At 29.4% G+C, this 14,483-nt stretch overlaps 1 protein-coding gene across 1 annotated transcript in view; it reads right to left on the reverse strand.

The window, feature by feature from the left end:
* Positions 1–3,610: 3,610 nt before the first annotated feature.
* LOC136980826 (E3 ubiquitin-protein ligase COP1-like) overlaps positions 3,611–14,483 on the reverse strand; it is a 57,998-nt gene continuing 47,125 nt past the window's right edge. The window contains exons 18-23 of the mRNA XM_067277021.1: positions 9,864–9,981; positions 9,675–9,799; positions 9,301–9,389; positions 4,011–4,070; positions 3,889–3,933; positions 3,611–3,815 (exon numbers count right to left, since the gene is read on the reverse strand). Of these exons, the coding sequence (XP_067133122.1) occupies positions 3,798–3,815; positions 3,889–3,933; positions 4,011–4,070; positions 9,301–9,389; positions 9,675–9,799; positions 9,864–9,981 (455 nt within the window). The 3' untranslated portion in view covers positions 3,611–3,797. The remainder of the gene's footprint in view (positions 3,816–3,888; positions 3,934–4,010; positions 4,071–9,300; positions 9,390–9,674; positions 9,800–9,863; positions 9,982–14,483) is intronic.

Consider the following 14,483-nt stretch of genomic DNA (forward strand, 5'->3'; position numbering starts at 1 on the left):
AGTGAGTGTATGGTGTGCAGTGCTGCAGAGAATCAAAAGGGGGTCATTTTCTTCTATTCAACTTACCAAGCTGTAACAGAATCTAGTTACCCAGCTTGATTCTGCTAGCAAAGAAACAAACACTGGTTATGGCATGTTGCCCCATCTTGCTGGATCCAGAATTTCCATGGAAATGGAATTATGGCAGGTCACCATAACTCTATGATATGCTAAAAACCTTTTTCAATGACTAGGACCCATCCGAATATCTGCTGGATTTTTTCCTTTGAGATTACCTAAAGGAAAGTGTGTATAAGGATAAGCTGAAAACTGTAAAACATCTACAGATTAACATACAAAATGCTTTTCAGGATTTCTGGAATAATATGTTTTACGTTTTGTTATGTTAACAAGTGATGACATGTGTAGGCCATGACACTATTACTTACCATCCTCTGTTAAAGATAATTTTTGAAATTAGGGTTTCCTGACTGACTCTATAAACAAATGCAACTGCTGTTCACGGAAATTCAGTGAAAACAATAAATATTTGTTTTTAATTATATACAGCTAGCAGATAAGCCCGGCGTTGCTCGGGCAAAAAGTAACGATAGCGAAGATTAAGATTATCGCATTATAGCCAATCTTATCCATTTTCACAGAATGCAAGAATTAGGTCCCCGTTTCCAGGCTAATTAGAGAATTTTTAGATGGGTCTAAAAATATGTTCGATTTCCCGCAAAAGCACAAAAAACCGCATCTGCGCCTGTAAATCTTGCACATCGCTTTCTCTTAACACTCCCATTGTTAAGGAATACACTTCTTTCATCCCCCACTGTTTACAGCTCTTTTGTTTGCCTCAGGATTCTTTTCTTTAAATTTTTGTGATGCTTCTCATATTCGTTTTTTGTCCAGCACCTGTAAATCTTGCACGTCGCTTTTTCTTGTTTTCCATTGTTAACACTTCCCCCACCACTCTAGACATAGAATCTTTATCACTTTAGTTTCACTAGTTGTATGAAACATGTCACCTAACGAACCACCATACACATCCTTAAATATTGACGGTTCACAAGTGAACCATTTGTGGAGCTCAAATCTAGCTCTCCTTAATAATTGAATTAATTCATTAATCAGTTCATTACCCATTTCAGAGTTGTTTACATTCTTCTTTGACCATCCTTCATAAATTGAAGTGGTTGACTTACAAATTGTCCCTTTTGTCATCTCAGGAATAGCTATACTTGAATTCATGGTTGGAAGGGTGGTTTGTGGATTTGACTCGGAGTCAACATGAGATGGAATTTCTCTCTCTTCCATAACACAAGAGTGAGTTGTGTCTTCTCTTGCAGTTTAAACAAGAAACATTGACAGTCAATTTCTCACACTGTGATTTTTCAACAAATAGCAAAAAGGGAAGGTTTGTGTTTTAATTAACCCTATTCTGCCCTGTACCTTAAGCTTCTGAAATTTTGCATATTTGTGTAATGAATGGTCTCTCCTACAGCATGCACACTGTCCCTTTGTTTGAGAAGTGAGAGATGTACCTTAGACATGAATCTTTTATTAGCCAGAGTTTTGGTTGGCTGTAAAGTTCTAACATGACCCTTTAAAAATCATATAATCCCTATCCATTTGTGATCGAAATTGCATGGGAACTACTTTCCCAAAGGTATTCTTGGAAAAGAGAATTGGTAGTTTCATTAATTAAGAAGATATTGAGTTTGCCAACATTAAATTATGAAAATGTGGTACAAATTTTAAATATTGTTCACTCTACTACAGTGTGTATTCAATCCTTAGAAGCTCTAAATTTTAATATAGATGAGTTTGAATAATGAACATAAATAATATGCTCAATTTAAATTGAATGCAACAACCAGAGGCTGGTGGGAGCACTTGCTTAAGGGTGATGATATTCCTCCATTAGAATTTTTAGAACTTATTAGAATTTTTGAAGGGTCCATGGGGAAATGTTAACCACCTCTCCCCCGCGAGGGGAATTTCGAAAAATCCCTTCTTAGTGTACATTCTTGTGACGTACCGTGTACCAAATTTCAACTTCTAACCGTTTGTGCTCTGCACTTATTATCATCATTATTATTATCAACCCATTCAATTATATATATAGATGAGGCAGAAATAATCTTTAAAAACAATAAAAACTAAAACCTTAAAAATTGTTGACGTGTTTTATTTTTTTACTTCCTTTTATCCACATAAAGATAAATGTCAGTTGATAAATGATGTTCGATCAGAAAACTTGTAAAAAGGTTAGAATTCAATGATAATTAATAAAAACACAATCTTAGTTGTAAAAGTTTGTATGTTTACAGTCTGAAGTGGGGTATAAAAGAATTTTTGTAAAATCACTTGAAATGTATATCTTACTTAGAACAGAAAAATATCCTTTTTATTTTTCAGAGTTTCCTTAGTTCTTTGTCTCTTATTAAAAAAAAGTTGAGAAGTAAAACAAATCAACAATTTTAAAAAATAATATTTATTAAGGTTTTAGTTACTATTTGTTTCAATAAGTTTCTGTATTCCAAGAATTGCAAGCAAATACTTTAACTAAAAGAAAAAAATCCTAACTATATATAATGTGGGAACAAGTAAAAATAGTAAAAAACACATGGTCGACAATATTTACATTTAATAAATATACAATAAATATAAATACAACTTTTTCACAAAGATAGAACTTGGTGTAAAATGACAAGAAATGGAAGCAGAGTTCTTTCTGTCATTTTACACCAAGTTGTATTTATATATATTGTATATTTATTAAATATATTCCATTTATTGTTTGTTTCAGATAAAGGACATGAAAAATGGCCAATTCAAGTACAGTAAGTACACCACTGAATACTGTATAATCACTACTCATTGGGTTTCTAAAATGAAAAAAGAGGAAAACAATGAGAGAGATGCATGCAGACTTTTAGCAGATTTGGACAACAGATATTACAAAAGATAATCAAAGAAGTGACAAACCCTTTACTGGGTGTGAAAAACATAGTGAATAAGTTGAGGAATCAATACTGAGATCACCCATGAAATTAATCCAGAAATGTTCTATGAAACTGTGTATATCCCAAATGACAATGTGTAAGCTTATTCTTTGCACTACCTGTTGTAAAAATCTTATGTTCCCATCAGAAAGCTGCATACACTTCCATTGTTTTTCGTCTCTTTTCCTTTTACCTAGAAATCCAACAACTAATGATAAATATTCTTCAATGGTATTGTTACTTGTATCAGCCATTGTTCATGTTTTATCTGAAACATGTGATGAATACTTTTTACCCACCCACCCTATGCTTACTGCCACAAGGTCTCAAATAAATCAGAATTATTGGTTAGCACTAAAGCCTTATAAAGCCTTATATACATAACAGTTTCAATAACAGAAATTAAATATAAATTCACAAAATATTTTGATATAGATAATGATATATTCAGTTGGTAGAAAGTTCAATCAAAATTATTAAACTAACTGATTACTTTACTTTTGATACAATTATCAAAAATAAAAATAAATAAATTAGTTTCTTATGAATATTCAAACTGTAAAGCATTTTTTCCACAAAAAATTGTGTACAGTCATTTTCTTTTTAAAAAGTCATTGATATCAACAGAAACACATTTTACTTTATTACAATTATTTGTTCCAGTCAAATACAAGGTAATTAAGACTATATACATAATGTAAGCCATTAAATTTTTGCACTTGGTTGAGAGATCCATCATCACAACCATGTGATAAAATAAGTACAGGATTGTGATTTTTTTGGTATTATGTACTAAGTCCAACAGTGTCAAACTAATTCCAAAACCTAAAACAGAAATTTGTTCTATACAATTTAATCATTTTAAAATTTTAAATTAAAAAATGAAAATTTATCTTACTTTGATTGTTCCTTGACTGTTTGCAGCAACAACCACATTTGAACCCTAAACAAGCAAAGTTTACTTAAATACTGTAGTAAAGAAAAATAATTTAAGAGAGCAGAAAATATAAATGTTCTTACCATCCTCCAACAAACAGCACTGACAAATTCACTAGTATCATCATCTTTTCTATCTTTTTCCTTTTAAAATAAAAATATAATTTAAACAGAGTGAATTTAAAGAAATTTTATTTATATTATTAAAACAAATGTAATTTTCATTTCATAAAGCTCTTATTTTTCTAATTAAATATAGTAAAACCTGGTTATATTTTATTTTCTAGGTCCCATGTAATGATATGCTATTTTCTTTGAACCTGGTAAAATCATAAAAAACCATTCAATAAATTTGGAAATTTATTTCTGGGTATATGTTTATATTTCTAACTCTCCATTTATGACTGTTGTCTTTAATAAAGCAACCCTTCTTCGGCTATAAAACTGTGGATAATCATAAGGGAGAAGGTGTGAACAATTAGAAGCAGTTAAACTTCTTACTCTTAAAAACTGTTTAAAAATGGGCCAATGCTAACAAACTAAAATTTAAACATCAATGAATTTCATTTGGTTTAAATTTAACTTCAAATCATTTAACAAAACTGATTTTTTTAGGTTCTGTCCCCTTAACATTCAGAAACTGAAATTATGCTTTTGATTGGCTGCAAATTTCAACTGTAAGACAATTTTGAACTTAAAATTTTGGGGGTTTAATTTTCAAATTTATGCTGTGCCTAGTTAGAAAAAATTCAGCAAAGAACAAAAATGCTTTTAATCATTCCTCAAATATTTTTGTTTTTGAGGAATGATTAAAAGCATTAAATCATAACATTGATCCAAAACAGCACTCTTTCCAGCACATCCTCCCAATATAAAACATTTCTTACAAAACATAATAGAAGAATTTTTTCCAATTCTTTAACCATTAGACCTTTGTTTATGTGTTTTGCTATTGGAAAGAGGAGAGAAAAGAGACTAAAATCAACCTTTCACAGCTTAGTATAGTAGATTTAATAGTGTCCGATAGTAGTAGATAAAAATATTAAACAAGAAATTTATGACTGATTTGGAGCTATTAATATATGAAATACATACAAAAAATGTCATCAAACTAAAATACAATGAATTATGATAAACAGTAAGGTAAAATAAAATACTAAGTTGTTCTTGTGAGTATAATCATCATCCAATATTATATCCAGTACTGTACATATAAAGCCAAATAAATAAAGTTTTTATCATTCTATTCCAGTGGTTTATGAATTTATTTTTTATTAGGTACTACATATTTATGCTTCAAATGTAGTAAATAAAATTGATTCATTTTAGAAATTTTTTGTGAAACTTAACAAAAAGTCAATATATTAAAATATCTCTACTTCATCTTAAAAATTTTCCTTAGGAGATGGCACTATTAACATTTTTGCATATTTAGGTGGACAAGAAGCCTACAAATAAAGGTCAATTTCACTTTAAGAATGTTATTTTCCTGGATTTGACCTTTATTTGTAGGCTTCTCGTCCACCTAAATAGGCAAAATGTTAATAGTGCCATCTCCTAAGGAAAATTTTTAAGATGAAGTAGAGATATTTTAATATATTGACTTTTTGTTAAGATTCACAAAAAATTTGTACATAAATGCTAATTCACTATCATTTATGTGTATGGGGAAGCTCATCTGTAAAGAAAGGACGTTTCCAGTTATATTTTTTCAGACTGTCTCTTCAAAAACAACAACAATTTTACTGCATATACAATTTGTAATAGAATACTGTGTGTAAATTATCAAAAAATTTTGGTGTATGTATGTATATATGTATGCGTGTGTGTATATATATATATATATTACAGTAAAAACCCATTTTTAGTGAAAATGCATTTTAACTAGTTGAAACTAGTTTTTACTGGATGTCATTGTTATAACCCGTTTTGTCTAGTTAAAACTAGAATTTACTGCCGTACATGTTTTGATTTTAGATAAAACTAAAATCAAACATTAACTTTTTAACTTTTAACATTAGTTAAAACTAATTTTAGCTACATAAATATGCTTGGGGGAAATAAATAAAGTGATGATTGGGATTAAAACATTTGTATTATTTAATATGATATTTATTGAAAATATTGGTCACACATCCGTGCTATTAACATTAATTAACCCTTTGTCCCTGAAGGCACCGATCGATCGGTACCCTGGCTTTTTAAGCAAAACTTCGAGGGTACCGATTCATCGTTACTTTGGTAAATATCGATTTTTGTAAAATTTATTAACAACAGATATAATCTCGTTCGATATGAAGTGAATAAAGTATAATAATTCATTATATTAGTTGATAACAGTATAAAATTTTGATTTCAAACAAATGTTTGATATAATGTGCGATAATTTCACAACAAATAAACACACATGCATAAGTGTTATATCGAATTGCACAAAACAATATTCTACGTCTTTCTGGCTCAGTGCCAGCAAACAACTATGTAACTAAACAATGTTAATTTTCACAAAATGTTACAAATTATCAAGTTTGTGTGTCAGTTCTGATATATATTATTTTTTTTCTTATAAATTTTTCTAATAAAATGCATTGAAAAATATCGTATTTAAAACTAAAGATACTAATAAATGTAAATGATTTTTTTCATATAGATATAATGATAATTTGATTTTTGGTGAACTTTTAAAATAATATCGCCTGACTGACCTATATTGCCTTAGGAGGGATCGCAAAATAAATGTAAACAAGATGTCGGGGGAAAAGGGTTAAAACGATACGAAATTCATCATACGCTATAGGAACGTGTTAGCTGAATGACCTTGGTCAAAACAGTTTTTACTAAGCCATTTTGTTAAAACCCGTTTTGTCTAGTTAAAACTAGTTTTAACTCAAATTCATTTTTGACTAGCAGTAAATTCTAGTTTTAACAATGAAATCCAGTAAAAACTAGTTTCAACTAGTTAAAACGGGTTTTTACTGTAACATATATATATGTTTTTGACTTCAATTTTCCCTATTTTAATCAATTGAAATTGTCTGAAACACTATGTTCATTAATAACCTAATAGAAACTGAAAATTTGGTATATAAATAAATAAATAAATAAAAATAGTTTTTATTTCTTCAGAGTAAAGATGAAAATCTTGAACATTGGATCATAATTTCTCTCTTAAAACTGTTTATTGCATGATTATTCAGAAAATAAAAGCAATATGTTTAAATTGTGTACAATATAATTCTCATATATTACATTTTGTAATTTCTTCAAATTCTAAAAGAAAATAAATTTTTGATATAATACATGTAATAAGCTAAAATGGAAGTTATACAATTTCAGTTAGTATTTCTCTCATACATACCATAACATTATTCCCTTAAATTAAAAAAACAGTGGATGTCGCATTCTGTTTTTGATATAATAATAGAAAGGTAATTTACACAGATAAAAATATACTGCCTGAATAAAATTGAAACATATTAAAAACCACTATTTTTAAGCTGTTATACCTCTTCTATAAAAATGGAAATGAAATGGAACATCTTATGTACAGTACCCCCTGAATGTCACATGATCATTAACAACATTATTAATTTGCAATTTAAAGTCAAATTGAAAAAAACTGTGGTTAAAGAATTAGTACAGGAGTCTCCTACTTACAGATTAGATTCCAGAGATCATAAGTCAAAAACTAACCTAGAAAGTACTGTACATTTGTACACAGAATAACTAGTGAGGTTGCAACTGAATTACAAACTTTAAACTTGTACGGCAAGCAGAAGTACACATTTGATGTTTGAACTCCAAGCAAAACATGTTGCACCAAACATTCACATCTCACAATGATTCATGGGATATTGTTGAAAAATGGCAGAAACATTAAAGAGCAACAAAGGTTACCAGCAAAGGTAAATAAACAAATTAAACTATTTCCAGAAATTTACAAACAAATTATGCTGCCGATGGTAGATGATGCTGTGAAAGAACAAACCCATTTCTACAGGGTTATGATAAGCTATTATGAACACAAATATATAAAAATTCTATACACACTTCACATCACTTGCAAAAAAATTAAATAATTTCTGGATTAAAATAATCTGTTATTAATAAATAATCATTATTTTAATAAAATACGCCATAATTTTAACCCAAAACACAGAAAAATGCAGACATCTAAATCGAACTTCTTACTCGCTATGCTTTGATGTTCCAAATGGCATTGTCAAAACTTCTAGGCTTACAAGATGGTGGCACTCTATGTTCATGTTTTAGAGAGGAAAACTTTAGCCGCAACCTCTCTAGTATGTATTGTTAATGTTTGATCCTTCAATGTACTTAACAAAATACATTAACTTGTTTACCCACTTGCAACTGCTTAGTAGCAGGTGTTACAAATGCAGTTTTTTCAATGTTTGCAATTCTACAAACATTACCCCAGGTTGGGTAATGCTATAGAATCTTGGTAACATTTGCATCTTAGAAAAATATTTGACAACATTTATGCTCATCATTGTTTCAGTTTCTTTCAGATTTAGTCATTAAAACTAATAGAGAGAGTTTTCAATATAAGAAAATTTCAGAACTTTTTAAATGAAAACATTTGGACAGCTAGATGGTTTTGAACTGAATCAGGACAAGTTTGTCCCACACAAATTAGAATTTTCACTCACTACTCAGCCATCCTCACTGTGGGCCTGGCCAAACTCATGTATATGATTAAAAGGTCCTATTATAGTCCACTGGCAGAATGACAACATATGTATAAAATAGTATATAAAATTGCTTTAAAATATGAAATTGATTAAAGTTTCCTTCTATTAGTTAATAATTGACTGTTTTAAAAATTTCTCTTGAACTAACTGCTTGATATAGAGCACTTGTCATTCGACAGATGGTAGAATATCTAAACTTTAATTTAAACACAAAGTATTTTGTAATATAAGTTCATTTTTTTTACACAGAAAATTTTGATTATTTTAAAAACTTGTTAATCTGATTAAACTTATAATAGCAGCAGCATTTAGGACTTTTACATTTATGCTCTAAGAAAAAATTAAACAGAATTTGAAAATTAGGTGAAGCAATCAACACCAAGAACAGCCTTCCTTTACAGAGGCAACTTTTTAAGCTAGTAATAAAAAATCCTGTCTGTAAGGAAGTCTCTGAATGGAAATGTGAAGATGCATTTAATTTCTGATACATATTTTTAGTGTGTAAAATACTGTCAGCCATTTTAATTAAGAATTTGAAAACATTTTGTCAGTCAAATATTAATTATTACAGAACACTATATTAGTTCAATGAACAACTGAAATTTTTTATTTTAAAACTAAAAATTTTAACAAAATTAAAAACATTTAAGAAAGTTACTTACAAGAACACTTCTGACTGTATCAAATCTAAATGTTAAAACTTGTTTTGACAAACCCTTATAATATATGTACAAAGCATTGTTTTCGCTTCCTGAAGAAAAAGATTATAAAAAAACTCAATTTTGTTATAATTCAATGATAATAAATTTAAATATATGATGTAAAAAAATACATTAGGAACTAATTTATATATTAAGAAGACATGGCTTTAATTTTGGTTTTGAATGCAATTTTTCAGTCTAGAAGATTAATCTCACTTTGACAATTATTCAGAAATCAGTTTGATTATTCAATCTGATTTTCAATTATTTAAAGTCTGATTTTATAAAATTTAGAGATTCTGTAACTTTTTATTTTATTTAAAGCTGATACTTACCACAAGCAATGTAATCACCATCAGTTGCTAAACCAACAAAATTCTTTTCGTTCAGATGACCTTTAAAGGAACGAAGACAATGTGGCTTATCAACATTCCACAGTTTAAGCTGGCTGTCTGTGGAACTAAATTATAAAAACAATTATATTTCTATAGAAATTATTTCCGTAATAATTATTGAGTACTTACGCTGAAACAACCTCTGTTGGATTTAAAAATTTAACATATGATACAGCTTTTTTGTGACCTTTAAACACACCTAATGGCTGCTTTACATTCCTCAGATCATAATAATGTACACAATGATCTATAAAAAGAAAAACATTGAATATAATCAAATTTCATACAATACTTTCTATAAAATATATTTTGAAAGATTTAATTTTCAAAATCATCATCATATAATAATAATTCCATAATTATGCAAAAATATAATTTGGAACTGTCATGAAAAGTCTATAATTTAATCTATAATTAATCAAGTGTAAAGTAATTTGCATCATTCTGATTCAAAATTCTTTAAATTGGTTTTAAGTTTACAATATAAGTCAATTATTAATAACTTTCATTCACAGTGCCAGCTTGATGATCATTTGTACCTGAGACAAAACTGATTTTTGCCACCCACTTCCCAAATGCTTACCAATAGAGAGCACTTATAGCCAGGGTTGTCAAGAACTCTGGCTATAAGTGGGGAGTTAGGATTTTTCTCCAGGCCCAAAGGAAACTGAGGGGCCAATATGATTCAAACTTAATACATTAGCATTGGCACTCTTGTAGGAGCTTATTTGCAAACAACTAAGTACATTTATGTCCTAAACTTCTCTGCATTTAGCTTTTTTTTTAAATTTCTCCTTTTGAACATTTTGGCTATTCTTATTTTTCCATTTGAGGCAGTCTCCTTGTCACCTCATTCTTCAAGCCAGCCAGCATATTCTAAAATATATCAGCTAAATTATTTTATGGAACTTTGCTTATTGCTATTATGTTATATTTGTGTTAACACTATGTGACATTTTTAAGTTCTCTCTTCAAGTTATCAGCTTCAACATGTAGCTAATAACAATAACTGATAATGGTTGTCATGTTAACATTCTTAACTTGTGCTTTAATATTAAAATATTATACTGCAAACAGGGACAATCCAATTGCAGGCATTTCTTGCTTCAACTGTATGCTAGCTGTGATTAAAGGTGATAGCAGGCTGTAGGAGAACTGAATTGAAGATAAGAAGAAAATCAATAATCTTCAAATGCATTTTTGCATCACCTAATTTTCAAAAATTGATGTCTTTGATACCTCTCTATTTTTAGGTCTACCTACTTTACCACATGCTTCACAATTCTCTGCCATGATGGCAAAATAATAAACTATGGGTACGTTCGTAAAGTCAAATGAGTTAAACGAGAATGATGTCATCGTTATTCTTATTTCGTTAGACTTTTCGAACGATTCGTTTATAACTAAATGGCTGTTTCTAAAATCGAAGATACAAATGTTGTTAGTGCAGCCTTATCCGAAATATTTTTCTTAGATTGCTTCGGGTGGACAGTTATTTCAATCATTTCACCTTTTAATTCACAATTTAAACCCCTGAGTAGATTTAGAAACATCAATATCGTCAGGCGCCATTTTCTTAACAAAGTAAACTAACTCTTTCCTTTGTGAGCTTCATTACAGTTTCATTTGAAACGTCATCACCGCAGAGCTTGCGCACTGAGCAAGACGACTACTTTTCGAACGATTTGTTACTAATGCGTTTAACTCGTTTGACTTTAGGAACGTACCCTAGGTGCAGCCACATGCTGTGCAGTCTTCTGGTTTGATATTTGTATTTTTTCAGATTGATATTTAGATAATGTAAACCAACAATAAAATCATATTTTAATAATATTTAATTTTTGTAAATCAATGATAGATGGTGCTGTGCTATACTCTTAAAACTGTTCATGTGATTTAGGAATGATGACTGTATTGTTCTTATTAACTCGATATTATAAAAAGTTTGACTTTTTTGAAATATTGGAATTTTTCTAAAAAGTTCTGTGTAAAAGCTAAAAAGCTAAGTATAATTTCAAGTGTACAGCAGTCTTCAAAGTGGGTGACGTACAGCCACAAACTGAATTTTATATATTGTGTATGAAAGTAGGAAAGTAAGGTTTGGTAGTAAGATAATCAACACTAAAGGTACCAAGTAGAAATAAAATATTTCTAGTCTATTTTTACATATAATCACCATTTTTCAATGCATTTTTGTAGCAAAATATAAGCTTTTTAATGCCATTACAAAAGAAACTTCCTGCCTTTGAATGCATCGGCTTTCTACAGCCTCTTTTAGCTATACACTTGTATTGAATTCCCATCCAAAAATGACCTCAAATGAAGAAAAATGATAATTGTGGGTGCAAGATCTGGGTTGTATGGTAGCTGATCAAACACTTCCTATTTAAATTTCTTAAGAATATCTTTGGTGTGATTCGGTGTGTGGAAAGGCATTGCCATGAATATAAAGTCCATGTCATTCTTTTTTAATCATTCTCCTTAAATTTTGGAGAGTGGCAGAGTAGGTTTCAAAAGTTACACTGTTTTCATGTGGCAAAAATTCCGCATGAAGAATGTTTTCAGTCCCAAAAGAGAGTCAGCATGATCATCTTTGCAGAAAATATTGTCTTGAATTTCTTCTGGTTTCAGAGAACTAGAAGGCATCCACTACAGACTGCCATTTGCTTTCAATGTTTTTGTATGAAACCAACATCTCAAGCTGTCATTTTTGCTAATGTATCAGTGAAGAACAACTGATATCAGTCAGAATCTTTGTACCCACCTTGCACATACTATGGAACTGTGGGAGGTCATCATAATTTCATGAAGCACAGGGCCAATAGTTGAAGAAAATATTCAGCTCTAATTGTGAACCCCAATTCTCCCAAATTTCCTGCTCCACTTGTTGCACAATTGTCACTGGTCACTAACATGGGATGTCCACTCCTATCATTATCATGGACATTTGTTCAACCACTATAGTATTGCACAAATTTATAGTATCGCTGTCTAACTTTACAGTTGCTTATCACGTTAGATCCATAGACATCACACAATTGATGATGAATTTCAATAGCAATCAGATTTTTTATCTCCAGTCTTGTCAATCTTGTTAAATGTTATCGATATAGATGAGTCTCAGTGATTATACTATACGCACGGTAGCCAAACTTCAGCTTACAAATTACATGTGGCTGCTATAAATTTAAACAAAATTTTTTTGTCTTTTATAAACTTGATACATACTACTTACACTTATTATATTTTTGTAAGTTTGCTGACTATTTTGTAGTGTGATATACAGAGTTTCTAAGGATAAATCACAACTTAACCTTGAACAAGCAACTGAAAGCTAAGGGCAAGTTTAAACTAAACAGTTAGTGTCTCAACTATAAACCCATAAACCTTCTACATGCAAGTAAAAAACATTCATATGTATTTAGAAAACAAGAAAAGTAATTACATTATAGTAGAACTATTTTCTTAAAGTTTTTTTTTTATATAGTCTTTATGTAACCTCTCAAACATAAAATTCTTAACCTAACAAAACAGTGATATAGAACAATAAAGTTCTATATCACTGTTTTGTTTAAGAATTGCTTAAAAATTGTATATAAAAAAACTATAGTATTTTAACTAAATATATAAAATATCATTCCAATAGTGGATCAGCTCTTGCATATTTCTGATAGTCAACACATGGCTCCTATCATAAGATTTGGCACCCATATTATACAATAGAATCTGCTTATCAATTATTTATAACAAAATTTAATATTAATTAATTCATGTGATGCACTATCAGTAAATTATAATCAGAGTGATCTGTGTTAGTTCTACCTAATATAACAAAATATTTTTATGTTCAATCAAAAATTAATTTAAGATAAAATTTAAGTTCATATTTTATTTACTACATTTTAATTTAAAAATTAGAGAAAAAACTATTCAATGACATTTATTTTATGAACAAGTTAACAGTTAAACAGTATTAATACGATATTTACTCTATTTTTTTCATTTTTTTTTTTTAATAAAACTTAAAAGCATTAAAATTTTAAACAGTTAAAGTTTCAGTCTATCACTCTGGAAGCTGGAATCCAGAAAAGCAGCTCTCAGAAATTTTTCATGAACAGTCCATTCCAGATATGTCAGACCAATCCATCACTGCTCAGATGCCCCATTACAGCTTGGCTGAAATCATAATGGTTGTAAATGAAACTTATACAAATGAATTAAGAAAACGGACATTACCATAAACTTAAATCAATCCAGAAAAATTATAGAATCTAATTACCAACCATAATTTGATTTAATATCTTATATATAATTAAAAATTTTTTGTGGGCATTAACAGAACTTTCTTCTACAAGTAAAATCAATGAATACACCTGCAGTCCTCAAATTTTGGACATAATGTATTTTTAAAAAATGTGCAAAAAAAGTCAAGCAATACAATTGCATGTTATAAAAAAGGATTATATTCCCTGAGAACTGAAAGAGAGAACTAAAAACTCTTAGGGGAGGAAAGTTTGTTATTTGCAATTGGATACATAACAGTGTAAAACATTATTTTAAATATTAAGACCATAAGTTAAACAGAAAACAATCAAAATAATTTTAACAAATGATTTTTATTATAGGAAGTAAGTACAATGCAACTATGCAATAGCTTGAAATTTTCAACAGCTGAAAAGTGTATCAAAATAAAATAATTTGGTACAAAATACAAGTTAAAGGTATTAAACTATCATACACAAAAGTGCA

The sequence above is a fragment of the Centruroides vittatus genome, unplaced genomic scaffold (assembly GCF_030686945.1).
Source record: "Centruroides vittatus isolate TY-2023 unplaced genomic scaffold, ASM3068694v2 contig_726, whole genome shotgun sequence".
NCBI classification, from domain to species: domain Eukaryota; kingdom Metazoa; phylum Arthropoda; class Arachnida; order Scorpiones; family Buthidae; genus Centruroides; species Centruroides vittatus.